This window comes from Scleropages formosus, chromosome 4 (genome assembly GCF_900964775.1).
Source record: "Scleropages formosus chromosome 4, fSclFor1.1, whole genome shotgun sequence".
Lineage (NCBI taxonomy): Eukaryota > Metazoa > Chordata > Actinopteri > Osteoglossiformes > Osteoglossidae > Scleropages > Scleropages formosus.
In genome coordinates, this window is record NC_041809.1 from 1,137,317 (window position 1) to 1,156,666 (window position 19,350).

The following is a 19,350-nucleotide window of genomic DNA, read 5'->3' on the forward strand; positions in this document are numbered from 1 at the left end:
TGTGTGTGTGTGTGGCCATAGATTTATAATACACACACACACACACACACACACACACACACACACACACCAACATGGATATACTGGGGACCCTCGGCAGCTTGCTGTCACAGAACCAGAGCAAGGGAGACATAAGGATGTGGACGCTGGACTGTTTGACGCAGTTTACCACAGTAAACCCTTGAACTGGGTGGTTGAGAACGTAGTAAATAGGCCGTCGGGGTTTTCACATCCCAGATTGTTATCAGCTAGTGCAAGCAGAATTTATCAGTCTGGATCTGAATTTATAAACAGGATTCGGGAGTTACGAGTTTGCTCAAATTCACTATGGGTTAGTTAACGCTCCACAGGGCTGACTGGTTGTGGCCACTGGGAAGATGCTACCAGCTGCGTAAGACTGGTGTCACAGTTATTCGTCACTGGTTGAAGTCCTTCTCTTTTTCCTCGGTGATCGTGGCTGTGTGCTTTCCGTGAGGTTCCTTCACTGATCCGGTGGGCGGGCATAACAGACTGAAGGGAAGAGCAGGACTTTCTCCTTATGTTACAGTGATCCAGCAGAGCCATTCGGAGGACTCTTAAAACCCGGGTTCAAATCGCACCCCGTGCTTGATCAAGGCAATTATCCTGAATCGATGCAGTGAAAGTTACCCTTCTGTTAAAATGAATTAATCCACTTAAGTAGCTTAATGAATAAACCAAATAATGTAAGTTGTCCCAAGGACTGACAAGCTTAAACTAACCAACTAGGTAGCGGTTAGTGGCAGTGATGTCCTTGGCACAGTGTTGCCAACCTGTCCACTGAGGTGGTTCCTTTTCAAGGTCCTATACCTTTTATTTCCCTGAGTTAGAGTCAAGTCCTCGTGCTCCACTTTCTGGAGTCACGTTATGAGTAACCGTGTTTTCTGACTCGGCGCTCCAGGTGACCGTGTCCCTTGAGCGACTCTGTCCTCACAGTCATCATTTCCTCCAAGGGACTGTATCCTCTGTGCTACTGTGCCCTATGAGTGAGAGCGTCTCCCATGGGTTTCGGCCATGCGTACCGTGCTGTGCGACCGCAGGGTCTGCCGTGAAATGTCGGATGGATGGTCGACGGTTGAGGAACGGAACGGGGCGGGGCCGGGGATGGGGCCACCTGCACGGACCGCGGGAGGACGGCCGCCTTCGGCAGTAAGCGAGCGCTCCGAGAAGACTCCGTAACGCGCCGCAATCCGAAATCGATGGGAGGGTCGTCAGGTTTCAGTGCTGGCAGCTCCACCCTTCCTGGCGGAATTTAATAAAACCCTTAAAGACGGTGTGTTGGCCCCCACGATGGATTGTTTTGTCAATAAGGCAGCTTTTACGAAAGTCTTAAAAGCAGGAAGAGCGACGCGCTGGATGTGCGGCAGGTCTACTTTGGAAGAGCAGCGTCCGGAGAAAGTGCAGATCCTGTTTCCTGGTTTCCTCAGCTGCAACACACGCACGGGTGGGGGTGGGGTGCCGAAACCTTCATGTCCACGAAATACAGGCGGAGAGGCTCGAACTCCAGAGGTTGTGCATGAAGGACCTGGGTTCGAATCCCACTGCCTGTTGTAGCACTTAACCTGAACCGATGCAGTGAGAATTACCCTGCAGTATAAATGAGTAAGGGGTGCGGTGGCGCAGTGGGTTGGACCGCAGTCCTGCTCTTCGGTGGGTCTGGGGTTCAAGTCCCGCTTGGGGTGCCTTGCGGCGGACTGGCGTCCCGTCCTGGGTGTGTCCCCTTCCCCCTCCGGCCTTACGCCCTGTGTTGCCGGGTTAGGCTCCGGTTCCCCGTGACCCCGTAAGGGACAAGCGGTTCTGAAAATGTGTGTGTGTGTGTGTGTGTGTGTGTGTGTGTGTGTGTGTATAAATGAGTAGATCCATGTAAAGCAGTTAGTGTACGAAGTTCCCAGGTAATGCCGTAGTCCCAGAATGCCGTGTGTCATTGGGGGGGGGGGGGCTGCTAGGCTTCTTCCCTGCAGCAGCTCTAGTCTTTACAGCTCCGTAGCGGGGGGAGGGGAGCAGGTCGGTCCGGTTGAGTTTCTCGCAGACCTGGTTCTGGCTGCTTCTCCTCAGCGTCTCCTGCAGGGTTCACAGCCACCTTCACCTCTGAGGAATTCACCTACCTGCACAGACCTGATCCCACCTGTGCTGTCAACGTGAGCACCGCGGGGATGTGCGCTCTGTGCTCGTACGCGTGAATGAGGACCCCGCCTACAGGTGTGTGCGCAGAAACGGCTCCGTATTTGTTGTGGGAGTGTTTGTCAGCGCATGACTGCATATCGGCAGAAGTGTGTGACCGACCGGCCGAGCGCGCGTCTGTTTGTAAAGGAGCTCACGCGTTAGGTGTCCGTGGAGGATTCGCGGTTGGACCCCCTCCTGTCCCGCTCACCCGTCCCGCGGTCCGCTCCCCAACGCCGAACACCTCGAACCCATGTGGAGTTTGTGCTTTTGCACCGATGGTGCCGAAGTACAGGAGACGCTGGACGCAAGCGTCCATCTCACTCCGCCACAACCCGGGGTGCCTGAGAGAGGCGGTGGCAATAATATTAATGTTTATATTTATTCATTTTCCAACATACTGTGATTATTTAGCTCCGAATCAGGACTCGGTGCAAGTCATTCTGCTCTCCCGCTTCTCTCTCCCATTGGTCAGATTGAACGACAGACTGTGGGGGGGGGGGGGTCCCTGGCTGTGGTGCTGACAGGTATAGGAACAGGTCTGCCTGCCCCCCCGTGACAGCCTCACCCGAGGGGCAACAGTTCTGCAAATGGTGACGCTTCATTTGGGCAGGATAACAGGTCTGTGGGGAAACTGGGGCACTACGCTTGCGTGCCTAGCCCTCCATTCCAGCTGTGTGTGTGTGTGTGTGTGTGTGTGTGTGTGTGTCTCCACACAAGTGTGCTTTTTTTGCAAGAACTATTACAGCACCAGGTGGCTCCTCCTTTACCTTGTTTTGCGGGTTTTTTTTTTTTTTAATCGCAAAGCATCATGGGGGAGCTGCTGGCAAGGGGATCAGTTGGTGTGTGGGCTCCAAGCTCCCGCTCACAGCTGGACCGGTTTATGCAAAGAGTCGCAGCGCAGGGGAAGTGACCCTCGGCTGACACGCAGCGAGGAGGAGCCTCTTTTACGACTCTGAACCCCAGACCCTGGAAAGAAGGGAAAGGGAAAAAATCCCTTATTTATGAATTCTTGCTCTATTATGAATTCTTGCTGTAAGGCTGCCATTATCGGATTATATAAAAGGAGCCCTAATTCCTGCTAATTGAGGGAAGCTAAACGGAGCTCTCCTGGAGATGGGCAGTGAGCTAGCGCCCCTCGCAGCGGCCCAACGGCAGCCTGAGAGAAGACGGCCGCTCTGCGTTTTTCACCACAGGCCTCATGATGGCGCTGTCACTAAGGCAGCAGGTAGCGATCGGCGGAGTCGCGGTCGGGAACCAGTGGGATCGCGGTGTGCGGGGTTTGTGTGCCGTCCTGCAGCAGCCGGGGGGGGTTCATCTGACTCGCTCGCTTTCCTTTCTCACACTCCTCCTGTCCTCTGGCCACCACCCCCCACCCCACCCCACCCCATCTTTTGTTCGCTCCGTGCCGCAGCGGGGTCCTCGCTCGCAGAAGAGGCCGGTCACGGCGGTCCGAGTGCCGGAGCTGGGGGTTGAATGACCCTCGGCTGACCCCGTCCTCCCGTCCGGCGAGGGAGGGAAGGGGGCGGTAAAGGCACGCCGTGCTGGAGACACCCCCGGTGCACAGGGAGAGCGCCGGGTGATAAAACTCCAGACGTTCCCTCATCTGATGGTGCCCTGCCATGCCATTACATTCTTTTCCTGTTTTTTCTTCCTTATTTAACTGAAAAAAAATCCCTCCTTTAAGGTTGGGAGGGTGCTGTGTGGTTCGAGGGCGCAGGACATCTAAGACGGGACAGTGCATCAGTTAGGGGGCCGAGTCAATGTCCATGCGGGCATCTCTTTGTCCGCAGCGTCAAGTTTAGCTTTTGCATGAGTGTTTTCCCTGCCCCCCTCCCCCGACCCTTTGTGCCTCTTTGGCTGAAAGGAGCAGTGTGGCCATTGTCTCCCCCGAAGAAGTCCGCTAATTCCCCCCTGAAAAGACGCAATGGAAATGTCCACCCGCAGTTAGAGCAGGGGGACATAAATCAAGTCCGAAAGCCCGAGTCTGCACCGAGAGGGGTCGCCGGGGTCACCGGGGGTCACAGGGTACTTTTAGAAGGCTTTAGGCTGAGCAAGACCAGAGTGGCCTTCTGCTAGGGGGGCTGCGGGATGGGGGGTCAGAAGCCAAACGTTCGGGCGCCCCAGACGCAGCCGTGATGAAAAGCACCTCCCCCATCACTGGGCCGCATGCTCCACGCTGAGGACTGTGGGAATAAAATGTTCTAGCCACTGAAAAGCTTGCCTTGGAATAACATGGAAAAATATGATGGAAAAACCCTCAGGGGTGGTGATGTGGACAACATGGAGAAACACCCTCGCTGCGGACCCCGTCCTCCTCCTCGTTCTGTCCGACACCCCCTCCGCCTCCACCCGAGGCACTAACCCGTGGAACGTGTTCCTCTCTCTTTCGCAGGTTCATTAACGCCAGGCGGAGAATAGTGCAGCCCATGATCGACCAGTCTAACCGAGCAGGCAAGTCCCCTGTAGTAACCGTGTTCAGGTGCCGCAGGCCACGGCCGCTCACGCGCCGCATTCCGGGAGGTAAACATGCAGCCGGCCAGACGCTGGCACCGAGTGACCACTAAGCCGTCATATTAACCGCTGCATAAACTGCTCTGACCGGACAGACCTTTGGTCCGCTAAGGCATTACAACTAGGGGTTAAATAATGTGTAATTAAAAGTGTGATCTGTGTGTGTGTGTGGGCCAGAACGGGCCAAATGTAGCATTAGATTGTGTCCCGAGCAGAAGGAAAACACAACTGCACTACTAGCAGCCTGATGAAAACAGAGCCAGGTTTCCAGACCGCGCCCCCTCCCCCCCCCCAACCCCCAGTGCATGGCGTGTGGTGAACCGCTGTAAACTTTATTACCTGTAATAAGGGTCAGGGGTCAGGGGCCAGGCCTGCGCCAGGGACTCTGTAAAGTCCCAAAGCAGTCCCAGGGGTGGGTGCTGCAGGGCTCCATGTTCCTGTGCAGGGAGCGTTATGGGGGGGGGGCCTGGGAATTAACCTCTCTAATACGCTGCTGATGACTGATAACTGAAGAATGATGAATGATGCTTCTTTCCCAGCCCTCTGCTGTCCAGTGGGGTTTTGGTCACTGCGGTGAACACGACTCACTGACGGCGTTTCTCACGTTCCCCAGCTCACCTGGTCTGCTCAGCATCGTTCATTCACTTTACATATCCACTGTAGGAGGGATTATTTAATGTGGCTCTCATTCCCAACCTTCTTGTTGGAGGAATTGGTCTTCTTCGACTTAATTAGCTGCAAGAACAAACCAAGCATTAGAATAAGTGCAAATAAACTAGAAGGGTTCTGGTCCAGGTCCCAGATGTTGGACCCTAGAGAGAAGCACCTGTCCTGCATTGGTGTGCTGTGAGCCGTTCTGGGGCCGCTGTGTGATGACGCTCTCATCTTTCTTGCCTGCAGTAAGTCAAGGAGCCCCCTACAACCCCGACGGACAGCCGATGGGCGGGTTCGTCATGGACGGCCAGCAGCACATGGGAATCAGACCGCCTGGTAAAATCCACGTTCGTCCCTTTTCCTGTGTCCCCGCAGGGGGTCTTCTGCTGTTCCCGGGTGTTCTGTTCCGCCAGGAGCTCTCTGTCCCTCCCCAGGTGGTCCCATTCTCATCCACCCTCCTTTTCCAATGTGCTTCTTTCCAGGGCCGATGAGTGGAATGGGCATGAACATGGGCATGGAGGGACAGTGGCACTACATGTGACCTCTTCGATAACTGCTCGCAGAGCAGAGGGGAAGTAAGTACACGGCAGGCGTCGTACCCGTGCCCCGTTCTTCTTACCGCTCCCCGCCTTTCCTTCTCTCTCTCTCTTGCCACCCTCCACCCGGCACACTCACTGACCGCATGCGGTAGCAGCGCTCGCTCTCATCTGAAAGGGGGGTGAGAGAGAAGAGCAGCGCCAATAGCAAAGAGGGACGGTGGTTGGAGGAAATGGCAAAGGGGGCAGGGTTACTGCAATGTCACCGTGGTAACAGTCTGATTGGCAAAGTGCAGGCAGCAGCAGCAGCAGCAGCAGCAGCAGCGGCACAAGGAGGGGAAGAGCCTGTCCCTACAGGGTCGTAAATGCGGCGTCCTGCCGGTGATGCGCGAGCCACATTAACGCGGGAGCGGCTGGACGGCTGAAAAAAAGCACAATGGCCTCAGCTTGCCCTGCAGCGGAAGAACCTTCTGCGCTCACTTTGAACTGGAAGGCCCGGTCGTATCGATCTGGACTTTGCCTGCCGCGCCGCGTGCCCCCCCGTAAGGGGATTAGACAGCGATGGTGGGGAAGCACGGTGTTGCGCGGCGGAGATGTGTTGCTGAGGTATGCCGCTCTGCCCGGCCTAATTGACTGTATCCAAATTAAATATGCCATCAGTGGCAGCGTGACGAATGCACCTGACTGGCCCAGCCTGCGGGAACGCGAGCCCGTAATGTGCCGTCCTGCAGGACGCCGGTTGCAGCGAGGCGGAGGGGAGTGGGGCCGGACGGCCGCTCACACGTCACCCAGCGAAAATAAGCAAGTTTTACGCATCCGCTGCCCGCCCTCCTTCGCCCTCTTAGGAGAACTGCGGTAAGCTGGGGGGGGTGCTATCTGATTTAAATGCATGCGTCGTGCATCAGAGCACCCCCACCCCTACAGCACCTTCCCAGCAGCTGTGCTCGTTCCCAGAAGCCTGTGGGAAACCTGCATCAAGCAGTCTCAATTTGCTGGCCGACTTCCGTAATTGGGCCGCGTGGAACCGGAGACACGGCGGGTCGGGGGGGGGGGGGGTTGCGGTGGCGGCAGGATGCAGCCCTCCGCTTTACGGCTTCATCGCCAACGCTTCCAGTCTGCACTCATTTAAATACGTTTCCCCCTCCCTTTCTGGGTCAATTAAATGTAAGCGCTGTGTTATATTCTTCACGACCAATTAAATTAATGGGTTATTACAAAAAAGTGTCTCCCTTGATTAAGGGAGTGAGGTTCATATTTTAGAAGCAGTTTTCATTAGCTGCGAGTTTTTGTCTTAAGGCAAGACTGAGCACGTTTGCGGGCATCACCTCACCTGAGAAGAAGGTGACGGTTTCCCGGCAAATCACAGCGGTACCGTGGTAAGCAAAGCCAATTAGATATCATGACGCATCCATCGGTAGCTCTTGTTCCATTTTCTTTGGGATTGTTGGACATCGCTACACTTTGGCACTGCTGGGGTCGTGAGGATCACTAGGTTTCGGTTAGTTGTTGGGTGTCCTTAGGTATTGTTACACTTTGTTAGTCAGCACCTAAGTAGCGATAATTGTCATTTTTGGGTGTCGTTAATTATCGGCATCGTCAGACTTTGTGAGGGATTGTTAAGTGTTATTAGACTGTTGGGGGCCGTTAGGCATTGTTAGGTGAGACAGGGTTGTTGGGTTAGGGTTCGGTAGGGTTAGATATCGTTAGGTGCCATGGCGTTAGGCTTCGTTAGGTAGCATTAGGTGTCATTAGCCATCGTTAAGTGTCGTTAGACTTTGTTAGTGATGCTGTGAACTAAGTATCGCTGAGTGGCGTGCCGGATTGCCCTCGGGAGCGTGGAACTCAGAACCTTACGGACGAAGCGCCTGTCGGTCCCAATCGGCTGCAGCCCAAGCAGAAAGGCGGACCCCTTCGACTAGGCCGAAAGGACTGTTTGATGGCCGACCCCCAGCCTTAACTTTTTCGTTCTCCTTCGACAAAATTATCCGAAGGTGGACGCAACTGCCGTTTTATTTTTGAGACGATGGCGGTGAGGCGGAGGAATTAATGAGGACCACTTTGAGGTCTCTCCTCCCTGTCGGGTGGAGCTCGGGCCGCGGCCCGCGGATGAGCCTGCTGACCCCAGGCTGCTCGGCACCACCAGGAGCCTTTGTTTGGCAACCCAACTCCTCCAATTACCGCCCTGAAGTTTGTTAACCTCTCGCAGGGTCGCGATCCCCCTCCTCCCGGATGCAGCCTGGACTCCCCCCCCCCCCGACGGGATTAAGAAACGAAAATCCTGGGGAGTTGACGTGCTTGGCTCCTGGGCACAGCCTCCCCGGAACATATGAAGCCAGAAGTGGAAGCGCATGGCTGTTTCCCGGTGTGACGGTCGTTGCCACGGCGACAGATCTTTACTGGTTTGGCTTTTTGGCATCTATTTAAATGGTGCCCAAACAGGAGTTGCGATTGGTCCACGTGAATTGGGTGCGTCAGCAGCTTCGGCCCCCGGGCCTTTGCTGTTCGGGTGGGCATCCCTTGCGTACCCCTGGTGTGTGTGTGAGGTCTTGGATGAGAGGTTCAGGAGGAACATTTCTACAGTAACTGGATATTAAATACTGTGTAGTTGTCAGAATGATGGAGAAAGACATGCACACGCACACACCTCTTTCCCTGCAAAGCATGTGTAGGGATGTAGCGGTTGGGGTGTCACCTTGCAATCAAAGGACATGGGTTCAAATCCCACCTCCTGCTGTAGTACTCTTGGTCAAGGTCCTTACACTTAAATTATGCAGTAGATATTACAGTGCTGTACCCTATTCTTTGCTCAAATTAAACTTTGGGATGGGCAGCATAACAGCCTTCTGGGTATTCTTGGAGGTGTCCGTGGGGCTACCTGTCCTCAGTCCACAGCAACTGTTGTCCTAACTCATCCCTGCGTGTCCAGTGCTGGGACTCGACTGAAGTCCACTGCGATCACAGTGGTGAGGATGTGATCATTTTACACTCTCTCTCTCTCTGTTCATCTCTCCATGTTGTCCTGGAGCAGTTTAACGCCTTTAAAAGATGCCATGTGGGGGACGCGCTCGTACACACAGGTACTCAGGTTTGCACCCACACCAAGAGGGGGACACATACACACACACACAACCTTCTGAGGGGCTCTGTGGCCTCCTAGGGCCTACCAGTCCTTTCGCCCTTCTCCACCGAAGTCCACCCGGAAGGTGCTACATGAGCTTCCGTGTTCGAGGGGACCCATATCGCCCCACGGGGAGACGCTGCATCCTGGATTTGTGCTGTAGTCATTTCCACCATCCCTCTATTAAACCGGAGACTCGTTTCCTTCCAGGGCTATTTTCAGAGCCGCAGGACATATTTCTCATGTGCGCGAGCGCAGCGCCGCATGACAGAAAGTTTCCTGTGCTCACGAGAACGGCCTTCTGGGCCGGAGAGCGCAGGAGCGCCGACCACCGAGCGCCAAACGTCGGGAGGCTGTACCCCCAACGTGCGTAAGGAGCGTGTAGGTGGCCGACGAGTGCCGGCTAGAGGCGGTACTATGCGCTGCGATTGTCCTCTATGGGGGTTCCTCCCCTCACTGTGCTCTCCCCCCTCCGCCACAGGGCTGCAGGGCATGCCAGGGGAACTGCCCGCCCCACGGATACCCGATGGGTGCGGGCCGCCGAGCTACAACACCCCCAGGATGCCCCCGTACTCGGCCGTGTGCGCCTGCGTCCCGGGACATGCCCACCACCCGCCGATGCCGATGTGCGGAGGATGGACCCACCCTGCCATGCCCGACCCAGCATCCAGCCCCCCGAAGCCCACCCTGGGACACTCTGCCGTGGGGGGCCACCACATGGACCTACATGCCTAGCAGCTTCTGGGGTTCTTTCATAACTTCAGCGGCTCAGCGAAACGAAAGAGACGTACAAACGAAAGTGAAACGGTTCTCTTCTCCTGGGCGAGAGCAGCCGTGTCGCCCGCCGGCCGGCGTCGCCCTCACAGGAAGGAGCTCCCTCCTCCTCCTCCCTCCGCCGCGCACCTGGACCAAGGGGGAGGCTGCCGAGGACACTTGGCACAGGAAGTGCCCAGCAGACGAGAAGCGAGACGGGAAAGGGACGACGTGCAGTTAGAACAGCGTGAGCTCTGTGGGGAAGCTGGCAGACACCAGTGTACTGTTTGTACAGACTCAGCGAGGATGGAGAGTAATTATTGTAAATGCCATCGTACTGTTCTGCATATGATGTTGTTTCTAATAGATTTTTTTTAAAGGATGTGAACTTGTTTTCTTTCCACACTGCGTGTGTGTGTGTGTGTGTGTGTGTGTGTTGCCTCGCCTCTGTAAACACTGACCTCCTCCAATCTGGGGCCTTACCACCCCACCCCCCACAAAGATACAGTTTTAAGGCTTCATTTGCAATGTTGTCAGGGGCTAAATGAGTTCTGCCAGGTGAGAGACCCCCAAGCCCAAACCCTGGACCACCCTCGGGACACCCTTGGTTCCACCTCCTCCCTCCACACACATGCTCTTTGACCAGCCCCTTCAAACTGGCCCTGATCTTGTCGCCACCCTCCGTGGATCAGCTGCTGACAGCCTGAGGACTGATCGATCGGCTGCTAATTGGCTGTAGACTGATGACCAGTTGCTGATTGGCTCCTCACTGACCGCTGGCTGTTGACTGAATGTCAGCTGTTCGTTAGATGCTAATTGTGCACGAGATGCTGACTGCTGACTCCTGATTGGCTGCTGACTGCTCGTCTGCTGCTGATTGGCTGTCGATCAGTCACCATCGAAGGAAACAGGTGCTCCCTGGTGTGAGCCTCAGTCAGTCAGTCAGTCAATCAATCAATCAATCAATCAATCAGTCTATCTCCATGTTGTCTGAACAAAGTGTCCAGAACATTATTTTCCCCAACAGTTCAATCTAGGAGACTTTATGTACATGTTGTAAATAAATAAATTTTGTGCTAAAGACTGGAAAAAGAAAGTGTTATATTGTTTTTAACATTTTATTGTATCAGATGGATAAACAAAAGTTTTGTGTTTAGAAGAATCCGAGTGTTTGTTTTTTCCCACAAACGTTCAGTGGTGAAAATATAAACTTAGTGATTTTATCAAAGGTTAAAAAAAAAGTGGGAAATTGAGGTACATGTTAATGGAGTAAAACTTTTAATCCCAAAAAAATGGACTCACATATGAGAACAAGATGAATAAATGTTTAAGAAATAACGAGACACTTCCGCTCTACGGCGACCGGGATCCACGACATGAACAGGTAACATCAGCTTCACATCACCTTTTTCATTTATGCCCCTCCTGTGAGCTGCAGTGTTTGAAAAATCCACTCACAGAATTTCTTCTGCATTGTATTTCTGCACAGATTTAAGAAAACAAATTATAAGCGTGGTTGTCCACGTGAGAGATAAAAACATGGCCTTACCACCTGCTTAGAAACTGCTTAATAATGTATATTATTATTTCCAATATGTCTCATTTGGTTAAATGGATCCATCCCCACCATATGAGAGCTGATTTTATTTTTATCGTTTTGCTGTCAGAGGGTGCTGTTGTGGGGTACATGCCCGCAGAGGAAGTAAAGATAGGTTCAAGTTCACTGTTCCGTCTTCAAGTATATTTTTGATTTTATGATAAAATTGAGTCCTAGGAAACCAAAGCTGCTGTTAATGTGTCTATTTGCGAGCAAACTAATTCATCATGTGAATGGAACTGAGCTGAGATGTTCTGCACTTTGTACCGTATCAGAGTGAAGGTTTGAGGAGAAGTTGTGGTTGTGGTTGTTCAGGATTACCCCTCCTAAAAATCCAGTCAAAGATCTGGAGACACGTGTCAGCTGTGTTTGCGTTAAGAGGGTGGAGACCCCCGTCTTCCTGAGAAGTACATCAAGGTGAGATAATAGTGTGTGTGTGGGAGTGGGAGTGGGAATGGGAATGGATCCTGCAGACTGGACACTGACAAATCCGAGCAAAGCACGTGTTGCCCGAGCTCTCCGTGTGAAGACACGTGGTGGACTAAACCTAAAATGTTCATAACTCAGACAGTACGCAAGTCGGGGTTTGCAGCCGAACCATTTCCCCGAAACGCGTTTCTTTCCTGCGACACGTTTCCTGTTCCTGTGGAAATGCCCTTGTTGGCAGTATTGCAGACACATCCACGCTCCCGTAGTCCTCGTGGGGGTCATGTGTGGACCGCAGTCCAGTTCTCATAGGGGAAGGAAGGAGTCTGTGTTCCTCTCCATGATGATGACCCAGTCTTCCAGCCAGTTGCTGTCGCGGTGACACATTATTTCAACGTGTCCCTAAGCCCCGGGGTTTCACACATAATAATAATAATAATAATAATAATAATAATAATAATAATAATAATAAATGTCAATGAGGAAGCGCATGTGAAGAAGCTGAACCCGAACCTGCGCTGCCGTTCTGCTGCAATTGATTGTACAGTATCTATTGCGAGGCTCGCGGGGATTCTTTTTCCTTTATTTTTAATTTAAAAAAAAAAAAAAAACTTTTCTTCCAGTTTTCCAGCGGTTCGAGGCGTTTTCTGATTCTTTAAACTGTCGTTGGCCGGAACCCAGCGGCCGCTCCAGGAGTCCGGGTTCGAGCGTAGCCCGGCGTTCGAGGCTCCGCAGCTCGCGGCGATACATCCGTGTTTGAGCGCCACCTGTAGGGGCTCCGAGGAACTGTTAATCGGCGTTTCACCGACAACACACACACACACACACTTCGAAAAAAAAACAGCCTCGTCAAGACTTTCATTTTGTCACTCAATAACGGATCTTTATTTTTTTTTACCTTCAAACAATTACAGTTCGTTTTAAAATACTGTACACAGAAATTCATTCATGTTCAACGTTACAACAAGTGTCGAACTCGTGTTTGATACCCGTTTATTTCCCAGTGAGTGAAGCTACAAATTAACTTATTTCATGTACGCATATATTTTTGCGTATTTATTTGCGATATGGAAACTGGAGGCTTTCGGACTTTGTTTCTCTCTTTAAATACATATAATTAATCAAGTTTTGTTTTATAATATCATAAAAGTGCAGAAAATGTCACCCAGAACTTTATTTAATACTAACTCTACGAACTATCCACCCTCTGGCTATTCGTATAACTGAGTGGAGAACAATAAAATATAATAATTCATAATAAAAACGCACGCGGATCATATCGGCCTGGAGTGCCATCAGTCGGATCAGCATTTCATGTAATTCCTTTTTTCATTTTCTCGACTTTCTTCTTTTGTTAAACTCCCTCTTCGGAGACCCCCACAATGCTGTGTTATCATGATGGGTTCTCGACAAAATTGTCCTGACAAAGTGCTCACTGGAGTTTTTCTCCAACTGAATTTAAACAGTTACAATAAAAACGACTTTTCTCCCTTCTAATGGCAAAACTGATTAATATACTTTCACTAACTTCCCGAAATTACCAGCAAGTAAATATATTATATTTTCAGTGTGTAAAACCTAATGTCCATGTTACTAATAATAATTGTTATTTTTCCTTCTAGTACTGACTACACACTTCGACCAAATGAGCTCCTAGCGCTTCTCCGTTAAGGGTGCTGCACGCATTCCATCGGAGATATGGAGAAAAAAAAGTCTATATAAATGTATATAGTGTGTGTGTAATGCGCGCGCGTTTCTGGTGCAATTTGGACAGGGTGTAGTAAAGATCACTGTGACTGTGGGCCACGAGAAGCCCTGCGGTGCCCCACTTACTTAGTGTGGGGAAAAATATTAATTAATATAATTGTGAATTTTCTTAATTTGCTTCCGTTATTTTTTGAGGCGGATTGTGTGTTTAAAGGAAAAAAAAAAAAAAAAAAAAAAAGATTTGCTTGGCAGGAGAATAATATTAACTAGTGACCGTGTCCCGTGGACCTGCTGTGCTTTACCCGTGGTGTCCATTCGTCGTTTTTAGGTTTTACTAGACCTAGAATAAACAAACGTATAGCGGTACATACCATTATTATTTTACACCGTGATTATACTATTATAATATTAATTAACCTCTGCCTTACTAAACCAGAAGAAATGAATTTCCCTTCACAGAATAATTTTCTGCTTCTCAACAATGTTCAGTGTGTCTTTATTGCACAGCCTTCTTGTGTAACGTCCTCCCCCCAACCCACACTTCTGATGCGAGTTAATATGCAGCCGGTGCATATTTTCATACACCGGGGTTCATAACTGAAGGCCCACGTGCGCACACGGCCCGGCGTCACGATTCTTTTCCAGTGGAAATGTAGACGTACCACTTTGCTTTACTTTAAAAGAAGATGGGCGAATAAAAACAGTCACATATTCATAAAGGTATATTATTATATTAATTTCCGCCCATGATGCTGCTGCCGACGTCCACGGACTCTGCTGCGCTCTTTGAAGCTGAGCGATGGCAATATGTATTCGGGATCATTTCGCTGACCACTACTTTTGGGTGGGGTGGGGTGGGGTCAGTGTAGCACCACCACGGTGTGTCCAGGTGAAGGGCAGGAGAACAGGCAGTACCTGTTCGTCCCCTCTACTGTCCACGCAGGTCCACATTCACGCAGGGTCCAGACATCATGTCTTGCTTCGCTCCACAGTTTGCGGGACTCGAGCAGCAGCAAAAGTACATTGTGCTTTATTTCTGCTTCAAACAAAATGTTTTTTTTTCCAGTAGTGACAGTATGAGACCCTCTCGCTTTGTTTTTTTTTTTTCTTTTTTTTTTCCCCCCCCAAGGATAATTATTACTATTATAATAACTCATTAACTGCTCCCTTACTGGGTCACGGGATAATATCTTCATTCGGAAACGAAGTCACGTATCATGTCCGGCGGAGGAACGAATGGGGTAAAACGTGGTGAACAACATGGGTTCAGTGTTGGAGAGGAAGGCAGAGTGCAGGAGGACTGTGATGATATCATGATGTCAGTGTGTGTGTGTGTCATTTCGGGATTCATCCGCTACAATTTTTATGGTCATCCGTAATTTTTTATTACACATTTTAATGTTGACCACGAACGACTTTAATAAGCATATTTTCTCCTAATGCAGAAATTCCTAAATTTTATGTTTTCAAAACTTTTTAACAAACAAAGGAGTACTGCGGTCACCATATATATTTTTTAATCAGCCCTTCACTGAGAATTTTCTTTCGGATATTAATTATTTAAGGTTATTAAAGAAATATAACTACGACTTTCCATTGTCTCTAAACAGCAACAACACTAAGCACAAAAATAATAGATGCGTGACTTTAATCATAACCTGCATGTAAGCCGTGTCTTTATTTCCTCGTGGAGAAAACAATAACTGTTTTTATTCAATGTTTAACATTTTTCTGCTTTTATGCTTTAATTCAAAGCAGCGGTCAAACGGGCGATGTGTGGATAACGAAAGGAATAATTTAAAAAAGCAGTTTACAATAGTAGCAAATGCGTGGATAAACTATGTAAATTCTGTACTTTAAATATGTTTCTCGTGCAGCGATGTGTGTTTCAGGAAAACTGCTTGCAAACGCAACACATTAATACCACAAATTAACTTCACCTGGGCAGTTAAACGGAAAATAACAGCTCAATGTCTTCACTCCTCTCTTTTTAATACATTTCCAAATTATACTTGAAAACTACATTTGTTCCAGACCGTTAAATTCAACCTGAAATGATATTTACAAAGACTCCCAATATAAAAACAAACCAAATTTATTAACATAAGTAACATTAATTAGGGCCATTTCAGGGTACACACGTGTATATATATTTTTTTGTTCTTCCATGTACTAAAAAAAACTTCAGAACTTTTCTGATGTGATTTTTACAAATGCAATCTATAAAAGGAAAAACGGGGTGAACAGTTGGTTTTAAAAGTGATGTTTAACAGATATTAAGCGTTAAATACAGCGAGGCAGCTGGTGCAGAAACAAAAGGGGAGAAAAAAGTGTCAGTAAAAGAGCAGCACGAAGAGCGTCGTTTGGTCGCCTCTGTCTCCTTGGTGACCGATCGGCGCCCCCCCCCCCCCAGCCCCCGGGCTCCAGGATTGTTCGAGAAAAACGCGCTATTTTCTGCACCGTCATTTATCACTGTCAGCACATAATGAGTGTCCTCCAGCTCCTTATTGATGTTTGTAATTGCATTATCTCGGGGGGGGGAGTCGGTGCGGAGGGTCGGTGCCGGTTTGGTGCGGGACGCTGCGTCACGTGTGCGTCGTGGGCACAGGACATTCTCAACCACTGACTGTGTGTGTTCATTAGACACAACAACAGGCGCTCATTAACCCCCACGCACCCCCACGCAGCCCGAGAGGTGTGACCCGCGCGCAACGGGACAGGCGGGAGAAACGAGACAATTTCTGTAAAGCGGGGACCAAATATTTTTGGAATGAATGTGAGTGGGGTGGGGGGGGTGGATTGGACCCCCCCAGGTGGGGCCTCCGTGGACCCTTCGATGTAATCGCGTTAAACGCTCCGAGTGCACTAAACAAAATAAAGAAACAAAGAAACAAACAAGCAGGTGAACGTGGAGACGCCCGACAAAGAAAGACGTGGTGCGGACAGGAGCGTCACACGTTCGCTGTGAATTAGAGGAGAGAAAGAAGTGTGTTATTCTGGAGAGCGTTGCGCGCGCGCGCGCGCACACACACACACACACACACACACACACACACACACACACACACACACACACACACACACAGAGAGACACGGTGCCCGGGACCTTCTACTACTGACGATGAAATCGAGGAAAATGAAGTCGTGCTGTTTTGCTTCTTATTTTACACACACACACACACACACACTGTTCTTTGTGTCCTCGCTGAACAAGTTCTCCAGTTTCTGCCTCTTCTTTCCTTCGGCTCTTCAGTCCCCGAGAAACGAGCGGCTTCTGCGTCACTTTGCCCTTATGATTTGTTTTCCGTGGATGTGGCGCTTCCCACTCAAATAACATCCACGGAAAACATTCGTGCACAATTAGTACTCGGGCTACTATTCACTACTTGATCATTTTAAGGAAAAGTTTCCTGAAATATTTAGGCCCGGAAAAAAAAGCATTAGTAAATTTAACAGTTTAACCTGAAAATGCCGCCATAAAAAAAATAAGTGGATTATCTGGACACGGACACTCGGTCACGTAGACAGTACAATGAATGTGTTGGCGGCATATTTGCTGAAGATTGCATTTTTCATCGAGAGGAACATCTGAAAACAGTCCAGAGTTGACACCTTAGGCTTAGACTGCTGCCTACACCATGTGAACAATATTATTTAATTAATAACGGAGAGAGATTTAGTTGAGTAAATAGTACCGCGTTTAATTTTACCATCATATGGAAACTATAATACTGTGCGCAGGTACACACACCCCAGTGCGCAGCTGAGAAAATTTATAAGCTTATTTACAAATAACACGTGACATTATTATTATTATTATTATTATTTGCGACTGGGGCGCAGCGGGTGGAGCTGCTGCCTCATACTGCACTTTTTCCAGGGTCTGAGAACTGCAGTAAATGGCGGTACAGCAGGGTACAGATATATATAGAGACTCCGGGCAGGAGCAGTGAAGCTCTGTGCGGCCTATGATTCCCATTAGTCACTAGTGTCCCGAGCGCGAGACAGCAGGTACAGTACCTTCTTCTCATCCATATGCAAGGTTGAGCAGTGTAAAAATATAGTATTATCCAACATCTTTAACAGTAAATGAGAGTAACGCAAACGCGGCTTTTTGGCTTGTAAGAAAACGAGCGACGATGTATGAAATGAATTCAATCAATCATGTTGGCGAAATCGATGGCAATAATATCAGAATGGAAAATAACTTTTGCAGATTATAGCAACACTGTAACCATCGTCGTTTTGTAAAGAGTCGCGGCGCGAGGAGGTCAAATCAGTTTCTCGGTTCCACAGCGAAGAGAGGTAATTCGCCACTGTGTGATAGCTGTGTCTGTGGGTACGTGTGTGTGACATGTAAAGAGACACCTCTGAGTGTGTGAGATGTAAGGAAAGGAGGAACGGATCTGCTGCTCTTACCGGAGGCGCGCGACGGCCACGCGCGACGCTCATCGGCTGGAGGCTTTAGGCTTTAATCGCGTCTTCATAACACCTTCATAACACCTTCACAGCGCCTCACCTGGACAGGAGAAGCCTCCCGTTCTCTCTCTCTCTCTCTCTCTCTTTCTCTCGCGCGCACACACACACACACGTTCTCTCTCCCGCTCAACAAACCCTCCTCCTTTCCATACCACGGCCTCTTTCCTCCCGGTGTGTGACATCGCGCGGCGGGGACACGTGGTTAAGACGAAGGTCACCAGGTCCTCGTATCGGGGGCGAGAGCAGCGCACTGGGCTCCGCTCCTCTCTCGTCCTCTCGAGATCCGATCTAATAACAGCCGCAGTGTGAGTCTCTAAGAGACCTCCCGTGGAGGGGGGGCGGCGGCACCCCCCACCTGTCCTGAGTCAGGGTGCAACCCGTCGCGAGAATGTCACAGTGTGGTGGGCATCATCTCCTTCAGCCATCCGCCACGCACCTCCTCTTTGTCCTTCTCTGCTTGTGAAATATGTTCGGACGCAGCGAAGAGCTGATAGCGCAGTGCTTCAGATGTTCATAGGTTTAAGTCCCAGCTAAGCAATGTCCTTGAGACAGATAGGTAAGTAAGTACCCAAAAATGGTGCGGTACTCTTGCGCAAGGCACGAACCCAGGTGCTCCAGTAAAGTGACGCAGCTGTACAGTCCACTATACTGTATAGGTGAGTAAAAAGCGGTAAAAAGCTGAACGCTGTAAGTCGCTTTGGGCAAAAGAGTCACATAAATCATGTGATGTTGAGCTGCAGCTTCGTGTCGGTGTGTATCCACATGTGCGACACACCCACTGCAAAAACGCGGGAAAATGTTTGCATTGCGAGCGCACGCTTGTGAAAGCGACGTGCAACGATAAGTTACTTACACTGATTTACCCATTTAGAGGTGAGACATTTTAACTTAGGTCAGGATAAGAACTTTGATCAGACGCACTTCAACAAGACATGGGATTCGAGGCGGCAGCTCTAACCGTTGCTCCACCTGCTGTCCCACTTGTACAGCGGGCACTTTTTACTGTAGGAATTTTACCTTTAATGTACTACAGCAGCAGGAGGTGGGATTCGAACCCGAGTCCTTTGAGTGGAAGGCGCGGGCTGTAACCCCTGTACACAGACTGTGGCTACTATAATACCAATTTGGAAAATCAGCGCCTGATTCCGCTACAATGTGACAATGATCGTGTTATGAAGAGCACATAAAAAAAGGGCACCGCAGCGACAAGACAAATAAAATGTTTTGCTGTTCAGCTCCGAAAAATAGGCTGCGGTAAAATCGTAGTTCTAAAAATACCGCAGAGGAAATTAGTGAAATTTGAATGTGAAACTAAGCACTTTTCGTGTTTTTTTTTTTTTTTTTTTTTTTAGTGTATAAAAACGCTTCCTTTGTTACAGTGCGACATT

The 19,350-nt window shown here is 49.9% G+C and overlaps 1 protein-coding gene across 2 annotated transcripts in view; it reads left to right on the forward strand.

Moving 5' to 3' along the window:
• Positions 1–10,785, forward strand: part of LOC108927001 (homeobox protein Meis1-like) — a 45,633-nt gene extending 34,848 nt beyond the window's left edge. For both annotated transcript variants that reach the window (XM_029250923.1, XM_029250924.1), the window contains exons 10-13: positions 4,574–4,632; positions 5,593–5,682; positions 5,829–5,921; positions 9,482–10,785. In XM_029250923.1, coding sequence (XP_029106756.1) covers positions 4,574–4,632; positions 5,593–5,682; positions 5,829–5,887 — 208 coding nt within the window. In that variant the 3' untranslated portion in view covers positions 5,888–5,921; positions 9,482–10,785. The remainder of the gene's footprint in view (positions 1–4,573; positions 4,633–5,592; positions 5,683–5,828; positions 5,922–9,481) is intronic.
• Positions 10,786–19,350: the final 8,565 nt, after the last annotated feature.